The 19,323-nt window shown below is 39.0% G+C and overlaps 1 protein-coding gene across 13 annotated transcripts in view; it reads right to left on the bottom strand.

The window, feature by feature from the left end:
• The window catches only part of ZC3H14 (zinc finger CCCH-type containing 14), a 49,184-nt gene that overhangs the window by 28,073 nt on the left and 1,788 nt on the right, over positions 1 to 19,323 (bottom strand). For 12 of the 13 annotated variants that reach the window (XM_009249372.4, XM_009249371.4, XM_009249367.4 and 9 more), the window contains 7 exon segments: positions 15,898 to 16,012; positions 12,901 to 12,941; positions 11,790 to 11,985; positions 11,008 to 11,437; positions 9,176 to 9,336; positions 8,085 to 8,185; positions 5,894 to 6,049 (listed from right to left, as the gene is read on the bottom strand). In XM_009249372.4, coding sequence (XP_009247647.1) covers positions 5,894 to 6,049; positions 8,085 to 8,185; positions 9,176 to 9,336; positions 11,008 to 11,437; positions 11,790 to 11,985; positions 12,901 to 12,941; positions 15,898 to 16,012 — 1,200 coding nt within the window. 13 annotated transcript variants of the gene reach the window in all.

The raw sequence follows: 19,323 nt of genomic DNA, 5'->3' as shown, positions 1-19,323 counted from the left end.
GCTACATATATTTTATGTGTTCATGACATACCTAAATTTTTCTTAATTTTGTCACTATTTCTAGGCTATATAGTTTATCTACAAGTTTTTTCAAATTGCCACATATCTCAAAAAATATTTCCAATATATTTATTTTCAAAAATCCACATATAAGTGTATGAGTGGACCCACACAGTTCAAACTTGTGCAGTTCAAGGGTCAACTGTATATACCTAAAGCATGAGAGAGAAAACTGAAAACAAAGGCAGGGAAACCAGATATATAAAGCAAATATAATTAAATGGCTATATTAATATCAGGCAAAACTGACTTTGAGATAAAAACATCTTTTGCTGCAGAGGGTCATAAATCAAGATAAGGGATTCAATTTGCAGAGAAGATATAACAAATTTAAATATGTATGCACCTAATAGTATATAACAGCCTAAAAATAAAGCAAAAACTGATATAAGTACAAGAGAAATTAAGATAAATCTGTCATCATGTTGGGCAATTTCAACACCCTTTCTCAAGTGGTAAGTCAAGCAGCACAAAAAGGATTAAAAGACAAAAACACACACCACTTCCAAATACTGTATAGAAAACACACTTTCAATGATGAAAGTTATAATGGAAATTAAAGACACTCTGATAACGAAAACATGATGAATTAAAACCTGTCATATGTATTCTTCTCAAATGCTTGCATTTGAGAAGAAGACAGCCTGAGGTAAATAATTTTTAAAATATGGAAGGATAAATTAAAAGAGAAGTCAGGCCAGGTGCAGTGGCTCACACCTGTAAACCTAGCACTTTGGGAGGCTGAGGCAAGAGGACTGCTTGAGCTCAGGAGTTCCAGACCAGCCTGGGCAACATAGTGAGGCTCCATCTTTACAAAAAAACTTAAACATTAGCTGGGCGTGGTGGCGTGTGCCTATGTGGGAGGATCATTTGAGCCCAGGTGTTTGAGGTTGCAGTGAGCTACAATTGTGCCACTGTACTCTAGCCTAGGTGACAGTCAGACCTCGCCTCTTAAAAAAATTTAAAAAAGCACAAGTCAATGAAATAGAAAACAAAAACACCAAAAAAAAAAAAAAATCAATAAAGCCAGAATAATGTTGTTAAGTCTTTGAAAAGATCGGCAAAATAAACTTCTAGTGACAGACTGATGGCAAGACAAAAAGCAAAAAGTACACGTATTATGAGGTGGGTGCACTAGTAAAAATAAAGACACCAGAGAAATGAGAGAATGCTATCTGCTCAAACAAAAGAAGAAAAAAAGCTAACACCTTATGCCAATACGTATGCATGTTTACATTTTAAAAACCTGCCCCAGATTTTACCGTACAACAGTGAGTAACCACATTAACAGGTAACAGTTGCTTGCAGTATCACTTCACACTTGTGAATATATCTAGTAATACCAAACTCCTCATCAGCAAAGGTACTTGACACCATTTCAATTATCCCCTCTTAAAACACAATATAGAAAACCACACAAACATATAGCTTAATGAATTTTTGTAAGGCAAAACACCCTTCTGACTACCATCCAAGTCAGAAGAGAGAACATCATCTGCCACCCCAGAAGCCTCTCTGTGTGCTCCATCTTTATCAGTCCTCTTCAGAAGCAACCACTATGTGCTTTTTATATTAACGCCTAGAGGTTCTTTATAATTTCACACATACTGGGTATCCCTAGCCACTGCAGTTTAGTCCTGCTCCTTTTATTTTCCTTTGATTTGCCTTTTAATCTCAAGCTCTCAGGCTATTCAACCCATAGTGTCCCAAAGACTATTTTTCCAGCTGCACACTCACAGTGAAGCTCAATCAACATATTCCTCTGGCCTCTGCAATTTCTTGCAAACTGACTGCTGGACTGAGAGCTTGATGACTTAGGTTTACATTTTTGGCAAGACAAAAGTTTTGTTCTTTTGTATCAAGAGGCACAAAACAACTGGTTTTCACTCTTAAAAGCAAAACTCTAATTCTACCATCTTGTTCTCTTATTAGCTGAAATCATTTTAAAAGAAAATGTTTCTCTCACCTATTATATCAGAGGTTGGCAAATCTTTTAGGCTATTTTAGGCTATGCAAGCTATATGGTCTGTTGCAACTATTCAACTAAGGTTGTAGTATGAAAGTAGCCATGGACAATACATACATGCATAGGCACGGTTTGGTTCCAACTGATGCCAACTCCTGTCCTATGGGGTTACCCAGTGGTATCATTCTTACAGAAAAGACAGCATAAATGTTCAATTATTTTATTTACCCAGTTTTCAAGACAATGAATGAGTATCTACTATCTTTCAGAAGGTGACTAGTTAGAGCTTATTTTTTAAAAATGTCATTATGAAATTGTGGATTTAAATGGGCTTTAATCCACTGCAATATTTACACCTACTGAATCTCAAATAATTCCATTTTTGGCCAATGGAAACCTCTCTAAGTTGGCTCCTGCATCCTTTGGACATGGTCTACCATTTATTGACAGCTTCTTTGCTATCTGGGATGTTGAGCCATTCCAGGATCATGTTAACATTTCCTGCCCCAGACCTGGAAAAAGACATTTCTCAAGAAGCCTAGTTATTTTTTTTATTTTTTTATTTTTTTGAGACGGAATCTCACTCTGTTGCCCAGGCTGGAGTACAGTGGCACAATCTTGCTCACTGCAACCTCCGTCTCCCGGATCCAAACGATTCTCCTGCCTCAGCCTCCCGAGTAGCTGGGACCACAGGCGCACACCACAACGCCCGGCTAATTTTTTTGTATTTTTAGTAGGGATGGGGTTTCACCACGCTGGCCAGGCTGGTTTTGAACCTCTGACCTCAGGTGATCTGCCCACCTCGGCTTCCCAAAGTGCTGGGATTACAGGCATGAGCAACTGCACCCAGCCCAAGAAGCCTAGTTTTTTAAATAGGAAGTATTCCAAGACCACAATCTGGGAACTACAGATGATGCTAAGGGTTGACGAATGTTTCTATGCCCTTCCAGTAGACAGAACTAGAAAAAAATGTATTTATATATAAAATACACTGTGAGTTCCAAAACATTTCCATTGTAAATTCAGGACAACAGGCTTTTACTTATCTGAAGCTCATCCTCCATTAGATTCCCTAAGAAAAGTTCACGGGAATAACAGTTTCTGAATTTCTGCATATAGATAACAGTTGGTGCTGGATCACTTCTAAAGGTCACTTTTGCTGGACATTAAGTTCTTGGCTCACATTTTCTTTTCTGGAGTATCCAATACGCTAGTCCATTTTCTTCCAGCACAAAAGTGATGCTGTTGAAAAGTTTGATGATAATCTACCTTTCTTTTTCTTCTAAGTCATGTGCCCCTTTTGCCTAAATGTCCAAATCATTTTTTTCTTTTTAAAATTTCATTAATTAAATAATACATCTTAGTGTTATGGTTCTGGGCAAATATTCTCAGGTATACTGTGCAGTTTTTCAGACAACAGTTTCAAATATGTTTTCACTTCAGGAAAGTTTTCTTGAAAGACAGTTAATGTTTGCTCTGTTCCTCTGAATATTGTTTCTTTGGAGATTCCTATTATAAAAACACTGTATTTCTATTGCCTATTATCAATATTTGCCACTTTCTCATGAGCCCTTTCTTTTAGACTTTTAAAATGTTCTTGTCTTTTATCTTTAATTTCTCTGAAGATGTTTTATTTATTTTTAAATTGCTATTTTCTGTAGCCATAAGGTTTTGCTATGTTGCCCTGGCTGATCTTCAACTCCTGGCCTCAAGTGATCCTCCCGCCTTGGCCTCCCAAATTGCTGGGATTACACGCATGTTTTATTTTATTAAGACACACTAATTCTTGAGTTCTTTCTAATTTAGTTCTTCATTTCTTTTGAGACAGGGTCTCACTCTATCGCCCAAACTAGATGGCAATGGCATGATCATGGCTCACTGCAACCTCAGCCTCCTGGGCTCCAGCAATCCTCCCACCTCAGCCTCCCAAGGAGACAGAACTACAGGTGTATATCTCGCCCAGCTATTATTTTTATTTTTTGTACAGACAGGGTTTTGCTATGCTGCCCAGGCTAGTCTCAAGTGATCCTCCTGCCTCAGCCTCCCAAAGCGTTGGGATTACAGGCATGAGCCACTGCACCCAGCCTCAAAGTTCCTCTGTTTTATGTTTTTCTTGGCTTTGTCTTGTATTATTTAAATAATGTCTTCTAGCTCACTTTGAAATTGTATTTCTTTTTGGTATACCTTTCAGCATGCTTTCACTGAAACAATGCTATTTTGTCTTTTACTCCCTTTTATCTTTTAATTTGGCACAGGACTTGACCTTGATACTTTTCTGTTGTTCATTTTAGGGGAAAGTTTGCTTCGGATAGCGATTCTAACTTCAGAATCAACAACCTTCTTCTGTTGATTTTGTGATGTTAAAAAATATGGCACCTTGCTTTGAGATTTCCTATTGTTTTCCTCTCCTATTTTTATCTGACATTCTTTCCTTTTCTCTATTGTCTGTTTCCCTGCTCCATTTGATTCCACTCCAAGACTCTCACGTACAGTTCTGTCTTTGAAGAAAACCTTGGTGCAACACATTACAGACTCCATAGGGAGTAGACCACTGCAGCCCTTTTAGATTAGCCTCATCTGCCACTGCACTGTGCAAAATCCCTCCTCAGTTTCAGCTACTCTCCTCAATTTGGCCCATTCACATTTTCCAATTGGTACCTATTTGCTGTTTGGAGGCCAAACAGATCTTGTCCTCAGGACTATCATTTATCAGAATAGTATATAATGCTGTCATGGCAAACTGAACAATACAGTCAAAAATTTTTAAAGAGACACAATGAGGAGACAAATACAGAATTGACAATTTTGAAATCATAAGGTTTCATGAAACCTGGAACAATTTAAAGGACAGTTTTGAAGAAATGAAAAAATATATTCCAAGGTTCTTGAAAAGTATGTGAGAAATAACATAATAAGCATATAGCTTTTTTGGTGGGGTTTAAAAATTAAAATCTTAGTAGAAAAAGAAAGAGAAGAAACAAGAATCCTTCTTGATGACAAAAGAGACAAAAGGTCAGAAGAGTCATGGAGAAGGGCTGTGCAGGCCCGGGGGTCAGATAACAGAGACAACAAAAGTCCAAACTAACAGCGTTAGTTCTGGGTAATGAGGAGGAGGGGAGAGATACTTTCACAAAGGAGTCAGAAGATGAGAGACACACTTTCAAAGTCAAAAGATTGTATAGGAATTGGGGGAGAAAGCTGAGAAAAAAGCAAAAAAAAAAAACACAAAACCTGGAAGCAAACCGAAGTATGTTAGGCACGAGGGGATAAATTAGGGTTGCTGGGACACATATGGGAGGTCAGAGACAGGATGCTTAAGACAGGGGAGATTTAAAGGTAACTAAAATTTCAAGTTCAGGTAAACAGGTAGGATCAACAAAAAGAGAAAAAGAATGCAGAAATAAATATATCTTTAAGAAGGAACTATTTAAAGATCAGCAAAATTCTGATAATAACTAAGGCTTAATGACTGGGTTCATGAGAGTTCACTGTACTAGCCTTTCCATTTTTGAGAATATTAAAAATTTCCACAATAAAAAGACTTTCAAAAATTTCTAGAAAGGGCTGGGTGCAGTGGCACACACTTGTACACACTTCCAGCTACTAAGGATGCTGAGGCAGGAGGACTGCTTGAGCCCAGTGAGTTTGAGGACTGCCTGGGCAACACAGCAAGACCCTACCTCTTTAAAAAAAAATTTTTTTCTGAAGTGTTGGTATGAACCTTCCTCATGGTATCCTTCTCATTCTATTTCTGGGCTTAATCATCACTTTTTTCATAGTGTAACATTTCATAAAAATCCACTGGAAAATATTCAACGCTTCATGAAAAAACTGTAGTAAAGACTGGAACATCATTTAAGTTATTACCTTGATTTTTTTCTACAGAATCTCCTTTTGTTTCCTCTTCTTTAATGGGGGAACTTATTCTGGGGGTCCTACTTTGTCCCTGGACCACTTCTGCTAGCAATTCTTCTTGAGAAGTTCGAGTTCTGGGAGCAACTGGAAGTGTCTGTTTCTGTGGGACTTTCACATAAAAGCAAAAAAGATAGAAATACAAATGCAGTAATACATCAAAACTCCACAGTGACTATATCATATTAAATATAAATGCCTCCTTTGGTTTAGAACATATGAGGAGTTCAGGCTGAGCGCAGTGGCTCATGCCTGTAATCTCAGCACTTTGGGAGGCAAGGTGGGTGGATCACTTGAGGTCAGGAGTTTGAGACCAGCCTGGCCAACATGGTAAAACCCCGTCTCTACTAAAAATACAAACATTAGCCGGGCATGGTGGCACACACCTGTAATCCCAACTACTCAAGAGGCTGAGGCAGGAGAATTGCTTAAACCCAGAAGGCGGAGGTTGCAGTGAGCCGAGATTGCGCCACTGTGCACTCCAGCCTGGGCAACAGAGTGAGACTCTGTCTCCAAAAAAAAAAAGAAAAAGAAAAGAAAAGAACATTATATGAGGAGTTCAATCCATACATACCATTCATTTTTTCTTACAACATTACTGAGATAGATACCTGACCTATTTATCCAAACATATGTAAACAATATCCATACAACCACATACCATGAATACAATATAGTACATATGTATTCATTTTCAACAAAATGTGGTTTATTTAAGCTTAGCTTCATGATCTTATATGAGTTTCAAATTGTAATTCAGATAACCTAGGTAAAGAAAGAAAATTTCAAGGTCATGGAACTTCTCTAAACTTCTCATCATTCTAGACAATTAATACTGCTGATAGATCAGGAAATGAAATGTAGATATATCATTAGGTCAAGAGTGCGCCTTTGCCTGATAATCTTTATTCTATATGCCAAAACCTGTTGAATTTTGTGTTCAAGGTTAAATTAGGGATGAGGAGAACCAAGAGGACAGACAAGTATCAGGATCAAAAACTGATGGTGCCAGGCGTGATGGCTCACACCTGTAATCCCAGCATTTTGAGAGGCCGAGGCAGGTGATCACCTGAGGTCAGGAGTACTAGACCAGCCTGGCCAACATGGCGGAACCCTGTCTCTACTAAAAATACAAAAAAATTAGCCTGGCATGGTAGTGGGCGCCTGTAATCCCAGCTATTTGGGAGGCTGAGGCAGAAGAATCGCTTGGACCCAGGAGGCAGAGGTTGCAGTAAGCCAAGATCACACCACTGCACTCCAGCCTGGGCAACAGAGCAAGACTTCGCCTCAAAAAAAGAAAACAAACAAAAAAACTGATGGCTACAGTTTACCTCATTTTAGCAAGGGGGTCACAAAAAAAAGAAGCGAGAGAGTGGATAAGCAGGGCAATGCTGTAAGTACACCCATCAAATCCACAGCAAAACCTAAATCTTTTTAGAGTAGCTCATTACCATCAGCTTGTTAACACAAGTTTACACATTGCCTACAACAGGTCGGCCACAGAGTACAGAATTTAATGACAACACAAAATGACACCCATCAGTTGTCTGCATTTCAGAATCAGCTTTCCGTTAAGACCAGCTTACAGCTGATTCATCTCCTGTTTTGAAAACATGTAATACTTTTATATTCTCTCATAAAATTACTCAGTACTTCCACTAGAATTGGAGCAGGAACATCACAAATGAGTCAATTCTCTGCCTTATGTTCTATTAATGAGTTCCACCAAAAGGGAAGAAACCAACCTTGTTTATATACTACTGTTTAACAAATTTCTGTAACTTCAGCTACCTATTATTGTCCAATTGTACTCCCCTTTATACATCATAAATTCGTATCTAATGTTGAATCTAATGCTACTAATATGAAAGTCCCACCTCATCAAAATTCTCTTCAAAATGTTTATTGGAAAGATATAAAAGGCATTACATGGTGCTTGAAAAACTACAGTCCATTAACAGTTGGCGAAGTTTCTCAAATTTGTCAATTTCCTTTTAAAGCCATTTTTCTATAGGGGAACCTCATCTTGGTCTTGACATCTGACAGGCACCTTTATTTTACCACAATTTAAGGAGCAATCATTTTCAGCTTACTCAAGAATTACAGAAATGTCTTACCAAGTGTAAACATAACACATTTAAATTACCTGTAGAGTAGTTAGTTGTTTTTGTTACGGATTCTTGAGCTTCAGATATAGCCTTCAAAATCAGATTCTTGTTAGCTTGTTTAGAAGGTGGAAGAGAAGGTCTGAAAGAGTTAAGAAAGGTATTTTTATTAAACTTTAAATTTCAGTTCTTCACAGGCCAGCCATCTATTATGCCTTTAGCACAACCTTCTCTAGGTTTTAAACAGACTAGCTGCAGTTTTTAGAAAATGCCAATTACACCGGAACCTTTTTTTTTTTTTTTTTAGACAGACTCTTACTCTCTCACCCAGGATGGAGTGTGGTGTCACTGCAGCCTTAAACTTCTAGGCTCAAGCAATGCTTCCACATCCACCTTTCCAGTCTAGGACTACAGGTGCCTGCCACAATGACCAACTAATTTATTTTAATTTTTTGAGAGACAAAGACTCATTACATTGCCCAGGCTGGTCTCGAACTCCTGGTCTCAAGCAATCCTCCTGCCTCAGCCTCCCAAAGTGCTAGGTACAGACATGAGCCACCATGCCTAGGCCCCTTTTAGTTTTTTTAAATAATAAATCTGAATCTTAATTGATGTTGTTCCTCCTCACCCCACCATCATATCAGTCAATATTCTCTGCAATCCTCTCCAATGTTAAGCAATTTCTCTCATTAATGTGTTTCTCAAAACCCAATGGAAAAGTCTTACATGGTATTACATTAAATATTTACGTCAGGTGCGGTGGCTCACGCCTGTAATCCCAACACTTTGGGAGGCCGAGGAGGGCAGATCACCTGAGGTCAGGAGTTCGAGACCAGCCTGGTCCAACATGGTGAAACAGCATCTCTACTAAAAATACAAAAACTAGCTGGTCGTGGTAGTGCACACCTGTAATCCCAGCTATTCAGGAGGCTGAATCAGGAGAATCACTTGAACCTGGGAGGCAGAGGTTGCAGTGAGCTGAGATCGTGCCACTGCACTCCAGCCTGGTTGACAGAGCGAGACTCCGTCTCAAAAAACAAACAAAAATTATTTTCGTGATTATTCTCTCCAATAAATCAGGAAGACTCCACCAAGGCAGTTAAAGATTAATTTACAGCCACGTTCAAGGTACCTCCTTTCAGGCTTTGCGGGCACAGACACACTGCTGGAGATGCTTCCTGTTCGAGACCCATAATCATCATCTTCTTCCTCCTCTTCTCCATCATGATTGAATTTTTTTACTTTAACAACTGAACTTACCACAGGCAACTTTCTCTTCCGAAAGTTTTCATCCTGCAATCAGATAAAATTTATGCTTACCTAATCTCAGAAAATAACAAAAGTTCTACCACAAAATGTTTCCATTTTAAGAAAAAAACAGTACATAGTAATATGAGAAATTCACAGAGTATTTCTTGGTTTTATATAAAAATATAAATATGAGGCCGGGTGTGGTGGCTCACATCTGTAATCCTAGCACTTTGGAAGGCCAATGTGGGAGGATCACAAGGTCAGGATTTCGAGACCAGCCTGGCCAATATGGTGAAACCCCGTCTCTACTAAAAATACAAAAATTAGCTGAGCATGGCAGCATGCGCCTGTAGTCCCAGCTACTCGGGAGGCTGTGGCAGAAGAATCACTTGAACCCGGGAGGTGGAGGATGCAGTGAGCCAAGATCATGCCACTGCACTCCAGCCTGGGCAACAGAGTGAGACACCATATCAAAATAAATAAATAAATAAATACTATAAATATTATCCCTAACAGTCAACCTTTAGCTAAAACAAAAATTAGAACTTTACGTTTATTTTATCAACAGCTGCATACAGTGCTATTGAGGAAACTAATAAAACAGAGCTAATTGGTTGCTCACTAGCAATTACCATGAACAATCTAAAATTGATTGAAACCCCCCAAATTAATTTAAGATTAATATCTCAAATGCTGGAAATCCCAAAAAGGTATACAGATGTTATATAGAACTCTAGGAGCAAGCCATGGAGAGGAAAATCTGGTGTATCATGAGAAACAGCAGATAAAACAATTTAAAAATTAACTTGGGGCTGGGCACCGTGGCTCACGCCTGTAATCCCAACACTTTGGGAGGCCAAGGAGGGCAGATCACCTGAGGTCAGGAGTTCGAGACCAGCCTGGTCCAGCATGGTGAAACACCATCTCTACTAAAAATACAAAAATTAGCTGGTCGTGGTAGTGCACACCTATAATCCCAGCTATTCAGGAGGCTGAATCAGGAGAATCACTTGAACCTGGGAAGCAGAGGTTGCAGTGAGCCGAGATCAAGGCGGGTGGATCACAAGGTCAGGATTTCAAGACCAGCCTGGCCAACATGGTGAAACCCCGTCTCTATTAAAAATACAAAAAATTAGCTAGGCGTGGTGGCAGGTAATCCCAGCTACTCGGGAGACTGAGGCAGGAGAATCGCTTGAGCCCGGGAGGCGGAGGTTGCAGTGAGCTGAGATCATGCCATCACACTCCAGCCTGGGCAACAAGAGCGAAACTCCTTCTCAAAAAGTAAAATAAAATAAAATAAACTTGGAATATGTGTTTTTTTGTTTTTTGTTTCTTTTTTTTGGTTGAGACAGAGTCTCGCTCTGTCGTCCAGGCTGGAGCGCAGTGGCACGATCTTGGCTCACTGCAAGCTCCTCCTGGGTTCACGCCATTCTCCTGCCTCAGCCTCCTGAGTAGCTGGGACTACAGGCACCTGCCACCATGCCCGGCTAATTATTTGTATTTTTAGTAGAGATGGGGTTTCACCGTGTTAGCCAGGATGGTCTCGATCTCCTGACCTCGTGATCCACCCGCCTCGGCCTCCCAAAGTGCTGGGATTACAGGCGTGAGCCACCGCACCCAGCCCTGGAATATGTGTTTAGTTACTTCATATATTATTATCAAGAACTGCCAATTTTTAGCCTAATAAGCCAGAATTTAAAAGTACATACAAACCTCCATACTCATTTTCTCCGAGTTGTTTCTAAAGAATGGACTATACGTTTCTTCTAAGCTGTTAAGCACCTCTGGTTCACACAAACGTCCTGTTTCATATACCCAACTACTCTGCATATCAAGCTGCTTCGCAGCATGAATACTATTTTGCTGCTGTTGAAATTGCAACCTGTTTAAATGAACACCACTATCTGCATTTCTACTTGCAGGTGGTCGATAAATTTCAATAGAAGGGCGAGAAGACCCATATGTAAGTGTCACTGTAGGTTTTTTCTGAGATAAAGGATTCTCCTGCACAAAGTTGAGGTCTTCGTCAATGAGATCATCTGGTTCTGGCTTAATATCAATCACATCTTCAGAGGGTGCTGGCTCCCTCAAAGGTTTCACTGTTGACATTAGTCGGGTTGCTGCTCCATCATCATAAGTCTGTCTAGTTAAAAGAACAACAAAATGTATTACAGCCAAATTAGGGCAATTATCTCCAAATCTTTAAAGAATGTTTACTGGAAAAATTTCAATTAAAAAACTGAGGATACTACCTTTACGTATTCCATTCAAAACTACTTTGAAATTGCACTTTCTTTAAACTTCGATTTACTAAATTTGTGATGAAAGATAATCATACTTAGATCTTATCCACTATTTTATTCAAAAAACTACTCACGATCACTTCACTGTTTCTAAAAATTGCTGAGAACAGCAAACTGAAAGATATAAAAACTAATATAAATGTCACATACACAGAGCCATTGGCCCACAGCAGGTCTACACCAGACTCTTACCTGACATTTGTGGTTTTTGACTCCTGCGAACTTGCAGAAACTCTGGAATCTCTTTTTTCAGGTCTCGTGCTAGGAATGGCAAGCGGTGGCACTGCAGCTTCATGCCTCCTCTCATCTCCCCGACTGAAATTGCTCTTGTTTGAAGGCACGCTACTATCAAAGATGTTGGTATCAGAAGACTTCAGACTAGAGGGTTCTGAAAAGAAAAATACAGTCCTTTTAATCTATTTTTATTTTTTATTTTTATTTGTTTATCTGTTTTTGAGATGGAGTCTTGCTCTGTCGCCAGGCTGGAGGGCAGTGGTGCGTTCTTGGCTCCCTGCAACCTCCAAATCCCTGGTTCAAGCGATTCTCCTGCCTCGGCCTCCCAAGTAGCTGGGATTACAGGCACGTGCCACGATGCCTGGCTAACTTTTGTATTTTCAATAGAGACGGAGTTTCACCATGTTGGTTGGCCAGGATGGTCTCCATGTCCTAAGCCCATGATCCGCCCACCTTGGCCTCCCAAAATGCTGGGATTACAGGCGTGAGCCACCATGCCCGGCCATCTATTTTTATTACTTTTAAGTCTTTTCCTTCCTCATCACCAATTCAAAAGCAATATGTTTATTGTAGAAAATTTTAAAAATATAAATAAAAATCACTAATTATCTCAAAGGTGATTTTTCAGGGGAAGAGCATATATACACATTTTTAAAAACATGTATCTTATGTGTGTATATTCTCATGTTATTCTTCCACAACATTATTTTTAATAGTTGAATATTATTCCACACATTGTAATACAACAATTTCGTTTATTATTACTGAACTTTTGTTTTCAATTATAAAATACTGAAATATCCTTGAGGCTAAATCTTTGCACACATATGTAATTATTTCCTTCGGATCAAGTGCACTGCTCCCTCTCCCACACTTAAATTATCTTTGAATTATGTTAAATCTACTGCTCTTAAAAGTTCATAAAAATACGTGCTTTCTAAAAAAGTTCAAATGAACCACTGTTTTGAAAGTGATGGGTTTTTCCCAAAGCACTATGACTTTAGAAAGAAACAAATCATATGCTATAGCAAGCAGAAATTTTTAAAAAAAACAATGCTATGAATCTTACCAGTTGTAACAGAGCGAAGTTTATCTAATACACCATGAAGCCTGAGGAAAAAAACAAAAACCAAAAATAAAGCTTCCGTTAAGAAAGATTTCAATTCAACTGTCACTCTAAATTTATGACATTATATTCAGAGATAATTTTTTTTAATATTTTTATTATTTTTAAATAGAGACGGGGTTTCACTGTGTTGTCCAGGCTGGTCTTGAAGTCCTGGACTTGAGAGAACCACCTGCCTCAGCCTCCCAAAGTGCTGAGATTACAGGCATGAGCCATCGCACCTAGCTGAGATAAATACTGATAAGCTGTATTTAGTGAATAAATGGTATTAACTTTCAAATTTCACATTTTTAAAAAAAGCTTTGTATAAATCCTACAGAAGTCAATAAAAAATTGTATTTTTTTCTTCACTGTTTTCAACATCTAGCCTCTGCAAAAATATGGGAAAGAATATCATCTGACCAGTCTCAGTCTACAAAATATGTCACCCTGTTTTCTAAGTACTAAAGATTTACTTTGGCTTACAGTAAAACAAGTATCATAAACATGTAATATTGCTTATTATTACAACCATTTAAGCAGCTTATATTAACTGCTTAAATTATATGGTGTCTTGGACAACTTAATTCTGAGAAGTTAAAAAAAGTTATAATCTCAAACTATGCCGTATCATTTCACTCTACTACTTTCAAAACTGATGCTGTAAGGCTGTAATCTTGTAACATAACCTGTTTTGGTAGTTATAAATGAGGTAATTTGCCTTACATCCCTACCCAGTACCTCCCAAAAAATGCCAGAAATCTCATAATGTTTCAATGAGAACCCTAGTCACATGCTACTGTCCCCATGGACACAATTACTTCAAGGCTCCAAATAGTCATAATAGTCTGTTTGGGGCTGGTGTTAATGCACACTAACTTAAGAAAGCAAAGTGCCAAAACAGGGACATCATCCTTTGCATCACTACATGTTAAAGAACTCAATTTATGGCCAGATGAGAATGCTGAATTAATTTGGTTTTAAATTCATTTGGTAGTCTGTTTTAAAAATCTGTCTAAGTATTCCATCAAGTTATCGGAGAAAAGGATCTACTCAGTCACTCTAGAAAAAAAAAATAGTACTCACAATAATGGTAATTTCCCCAGTCAAAAGACCCACAATCTTTTTTTGTGGGGGGCTGGGAGGGAATAACCTCTGGGGACAAATTGTAACAAATGGGTTGGGTCACCCACAGTGAGGCAGCAGTGTATCATAACAACTGATGACCACTATACAATGTTTTTCAAATTTGTGCAATGTATAAACCCAGAGAATTCTGTGCAGAATTTCAAGAAGGCTGATAAGCATACAGTTGCCTACTTGGGCAAAAACACCTTGAAGACGACCTTTGGTATAAAGGCAAGAACTTAACCAGGCTCACCTCCCCACTTAGTGCCTCCTCTTGCCATTCAAATTCGGCAGGCCACTTGCTCACTTAACTTCTGCTACATCATCACCTTTCACGGTAACTGGTAGTTCCCAGTCTGAGGGGCCTAATAAAGTATTTCTTCTGTCTATTCTCAGCTACATCATTACCCTCTAGCCCTCATCCTCACTTTACCTCAAACCTGGTACCAGGACCCAGCATCTTAAGTTGAATCTTACTCTTCTAGTCAGTATTCTCAACTAAAGGCATATAACAGTAATTTATGTATAAAAGCAAAGTTGCCTATTTTAAAATTCCAAACTTAAAAAAACTTACAATCTCAAAATATGCTGTAACATTACACTATAATTATCACTCAAAATGAACGTATGAGTTTAATAAAAAGCTTAAAAAGTGAGAAACAGAAAAGTGAGAAACAGAAAACCTTGCCCTGTAAAAGGTAACTCATTGTAAAAGGCAATATAACATGCCAACCCAGTTCAAAAAAACATCTGTAACTGGTTTTGGTGGGGGAAAAGGAACTATAAGACACAGAAGCTGGCCAGGTGCGGTGGCTCATACCCATAACCCCAAGACTTCTGAAGGCCAAGGCGGGAGGACTGCTTGAGCCCAGGAGTTCAAGACCATCCAGGGCAACATACTAAGAACCTGTCTGAACAAAAAATTTAAAAGTTAGCCAGGCATAGGAGTACAGGAGGGAGGGGACTGCAATGGGATGATCACTTGAAACCAGGAGATCAAGGCTGCAGGGAGCCATGATTGTACCACTGTGCTCCAGCCTGGATGACAGAGCAAGACCCTGTCTCAAAAAAAAAGATATAGAAGTTTACAAAAGAAACATAATAAGTATAGCCGACATATACTAAGAATTCCTTAGGGAAATGCTACGGACACCTATAAGCACTTTACACGTACTAGCCCATTTGATCCTCAACAATAATTTTATAAAGCAAGTGACTATACTATTTCCATTTTATAGCTGGAGAAACCAAGGCAAGACACAGGGCCAGGATTCAACTTTGGCTGTCTGGCTTCAGAGGCTGATAAGGTTTGGCTCTGTGTCCCCACCCAAATCTTACATTGAATTGTAATCCCCACCTGTCAAGGGAGGGAGGTGACTGGATCATGGGGGTGGTTTCCCCCACGATGTTCTCATGATAGTGAGTTCTCAAGAGACAGTCAGTTCCCGAGTTCTCAAGAGACAGTGAGTTCTCACAAGATCTGATGATTTTATGTAAGTCTCTGGAAGCTCCTCCTTCACTCTTCTCTTTCCTGTCAACTTGTGAAGAAGGTGCTTGCTTCCCCTTCCACCATGATTGTAAGTTTCCTGGGGCCTCCCCAGCCATGTGGAACTCTGAGTCAATTAAACCTCTTTCTTTTAGAAATTACCCAGCCTCGGGTATTTCTTCATTGCACTGTGAAAACGGACTAATACAGAGGCTGTGCTCTCATCACTCACAAACTGCCTCTCCAAAGTAAACCTAACTCAAGTGTCAAGAACCTCTCTTTGGACAGAATATCAACTCAGGCTTGTGCCAAACTTTGGTCTGAGGCACAAAAATTCAGAAACATACCATACGGTGAATCGAATTGTGTTGTTCCCTAGAAACAGGGACAGGTCCTCTGTCATTTGGTCCTGACTTTTCTTGTTGGCCACCATCACCATAATGTAATCAGGAAGTTCTTCATCTATTTAAAAGGAAAGGTATATCAAAACTTTGTTTCCTCAAAACTTTCTTCTTAAAGTTAATGTGCTTGAAAATACAGATGTAGCTCTAAGCTTTAGAGTCTCAGAGCTTTAGTGGAATTATATTGGACAAGATGGCTTAGCTTTAATTTTTTTCTCTTCATTCCACAGGTATTTCAATTACTAGAAGAATGGAAATTAAGAATAATTGATACTTACAAAACTAAACATTCTGAATTACAGGGTCAAACTTGAGCGTGCATTCACTTCCTTGAATCTTTTTAATAATGCTTATTAATTTCAAAGACGCTTATGGGAAATATATGAACATTCCCCAAGAAAAAGAATTGAGTTTAGTTTTAATTTGCAATGTTTCAAAATAACACTCATTTCTCAAGTGAACATCTTTACCCTTGCTAAAGGCAGGTTTCAATTACTCACGGTAACAAACTTGTAGCAACATCGAATAAACAGACAGACCCAAAAGCTCCACATCATTTAAAAAACTCAACTTTAACATTAAATAATGTCAACTCAATGCACTGCTTTACCCTCACAGTGGTAATCCTACAATGATTATAAGGGTGAGGTCTAGGATTAAAAAAAAAAAGAAAAAAGAAAAAAGGCCGGGCACGGTGGCTCATGCCTGTAACCCAGCACTTTGGGAGGCCAAGGCAAGCAGATCACAAGGTCAGGAGATCAAGACCATCCTGGCTAACACGGTGAAACCCCGTCTCTACTAAAAATACAAAAAATTAGCCAGGTGTGGTGGCAAGCGCCTATAGTCTCAGCTACTCGGGACACCGAGGCAGAAGAATGGCGTGAACCCAGGAGGCGGAGCTTGTAGCACGCTGAGATCCTGCCACTGCACTCCAGCCTGGGCAACAGAGCAAGATTCTGTCTCAAAAAAAAAATAAATAAATAAATAAATAAATAAAATAAATAAAAGAAGCCAAAAAACACCCTCCCAGTGGTAATCCTACAGTGATTATGAGAGTGAGGTCTAGGATTTAAAAAAACAAAAAAACAAAAACCTCAGTAAGAAGAGAAGGAAGCAAAAGCTGTTATCAGGAACTCTAATCTCTGACCCCCAAAACTCCATTCGAGTTTTTTGTTTTTTTTTTTTCTTTTGTGACAGAGTCTGGCTCTGTCTCGCAGGCTGGAGTGTAGTGGCACAATCTCGGCTCACTGCAACCTCTGCTTCCTGGGTTCAAGCGATTCTCCTGCCTCAGCCTCCCGAGTAGCTGGGATTACAGGCGCCTGCCACCACGCCCAGCTAATGTTTGTATTTTTAGTAGACACCAGGTTTCAGCATGTTGACTAGGATGGTCTCGAACTCCTGACCTCAAGTGATCCACCCACCTCGGCCTCCGAAAGTGCTGGGATTACAGGCGTGAACCACCGTGCTGTGACAAATTTCTTTAATACCTTAAATACTTGTAATATTTCTATGCAGGCAGAAAGGTTCATTTCAGAAGTACTTTTTTTGTTTCAAAGAAAAATATAAAAAATGCAGTTCAAGTGTTGAGAGAATAAAAGAATAAATAAATCTTGGTTCAGCTTCATTTTCTCTGAGCCTCAATTCTCTCATCTGTTAGTCTTCCAACAATCCTGACAACAAATCGTTTATGAAAGTGCCCAGCAAATGGTGGTAAGTACTCCATAAATTACCAATTCTCAAACTGTTTGGTCTTGGGCCCCTTCTCTGGTTTATGCAGGTTCTATTATTTATGGTGTTCAAAATTAGAACTGATCATTTTTAATTAAAAAGTATCTATTAATTCATTAAAAAATACATCCATCACGTGTTAATCACAAACCCAAGTATATTAACACAAGTAACATTATTTTTATTAAATTTTCCAAAAACAAATTTAGGCGAGGCACGGTGGCTCACACCTGTAATGCCAGCACTCTGTGAGGCTGAGACAGGTGGATCACCTGAGGTCAGGAGTTCGAGATCAGCCTGGCCAACACGGTGAAACACCGTCTCCACTAAAAACACAAAAATTAGCCAGGGGTGGTGGCAGGTGCCTGTAATCCCAGCTACTCGGGAAGCTGAAGCAGGAGAATTGCTTGAACCTGGGAGGCAGAGGTTGCAGTGAGCCAAGATTGCACCACTGCACTCCAGCCCGAACCACAGAGTGACGCTCCATCTCAAAAAAAAAGAAAAAAAAAAATTTACTGCAAAGACTGGCCTTGTTTCATATTTTTATATATCTTGTTCTATGTGCTTATGACTAAAGAATATGAAAATATCTGGTCTCACAGATATGCAGTTGAAAAAGGAGTATTCTGATAGTCTTTTCAGATAAGGTGGATATTCTGTGACACTACACCAAAACTAAACAAGTGGTAGCTTATTAAATGTTAAAGCAATGTGGAATGTCAAATACATCAATGACCATTTTGAACTGCTACACAGAAATCCACTGACCCACCCCACAGTTTAAATAAATCTTTAATCCATGCATAATTTTGTAATATTATGCATTGGTTATTTAGAAAAGATTGGTTCACTTAGCTACAAAAACCACTGACACGCTGATATATTTCATTATGCAATATAAAATAATTATTTTTTAATATCACCATTGAGCTGGCCGGGCGCGGTGGCTCACACCTGTAATCCCAGCACTTTGGGAGGCTGAGGTGGGCGAATCACAAGGTCAGGAGTTCGAGACAAGCCTGGCCAACATGGTGAAACCCTGTCTCTACTAAAAATACAAAAAATTAGCTGGGTGTAGTGGCGGATGCCTGTAATCCCAGCTATTCGGGAGGCTGAGGCAAAAGAATCGCTTGAACCCGGGAGGCAGAGGTTGCAGTGAGCCAAGATCACGCCACTGCACTCCAGCCTGGGCAACGAGTGAAATTCCATCTCAGAAAAAAAAATAATAATAAATTTTTTTTAAATCACCATTTAATCAGAATTTTTTTAAGTAGTGGGAAGCTGTGAAATTCATGGAGGCAGGCTCAGATTTTCCAAAATTCTAATTTTCATTTGAAAGCTCACATGTGATTGGCAACAAAGACTATGGATTCTTTTCTTTGCTCACTTTCAAGTAAATAACTGCCAAATATCCTAGTGTATGTAACCAGTTTGTCAGTACTTTGAAGTTAAAAATGATGTTCCCTGAAAGAGGTGGCTAGCTTAGTTCTCAACTCAAATGATTTTCCTCAAAACAACCATATTTCAGTATACAATAAAAATGTTTTATGAGCATTTCTATTTCCTCACACTGAATACTAAGAAGATAAAAAATATTTTGTAAACCCTGGACTTCACATCTTCACCAGACATTTTAAGTGTAAT

Source organism: Pongo abelii, chromosome 15 (genome assembly GCF_028885655.2).
Source record: "Pongo abelii isolate AG06213 chromosome 15, NHGRI_mPonAbe1-v2.0_pri, whole genome shotgun sequence".
In the NCBI taxonomy this organism is placed as follows: domain Eukaryota; kingdom Metazoa; phylum Chordata; class Mammalia; order Primates; family Hominidae; genus Pongo; species Pongo abelii.
The sequence above is the reverse complement of the archived record's forward strand: the minus strand, read 5'-3'. Positions and strand labels throughout refer to the sequence as shown.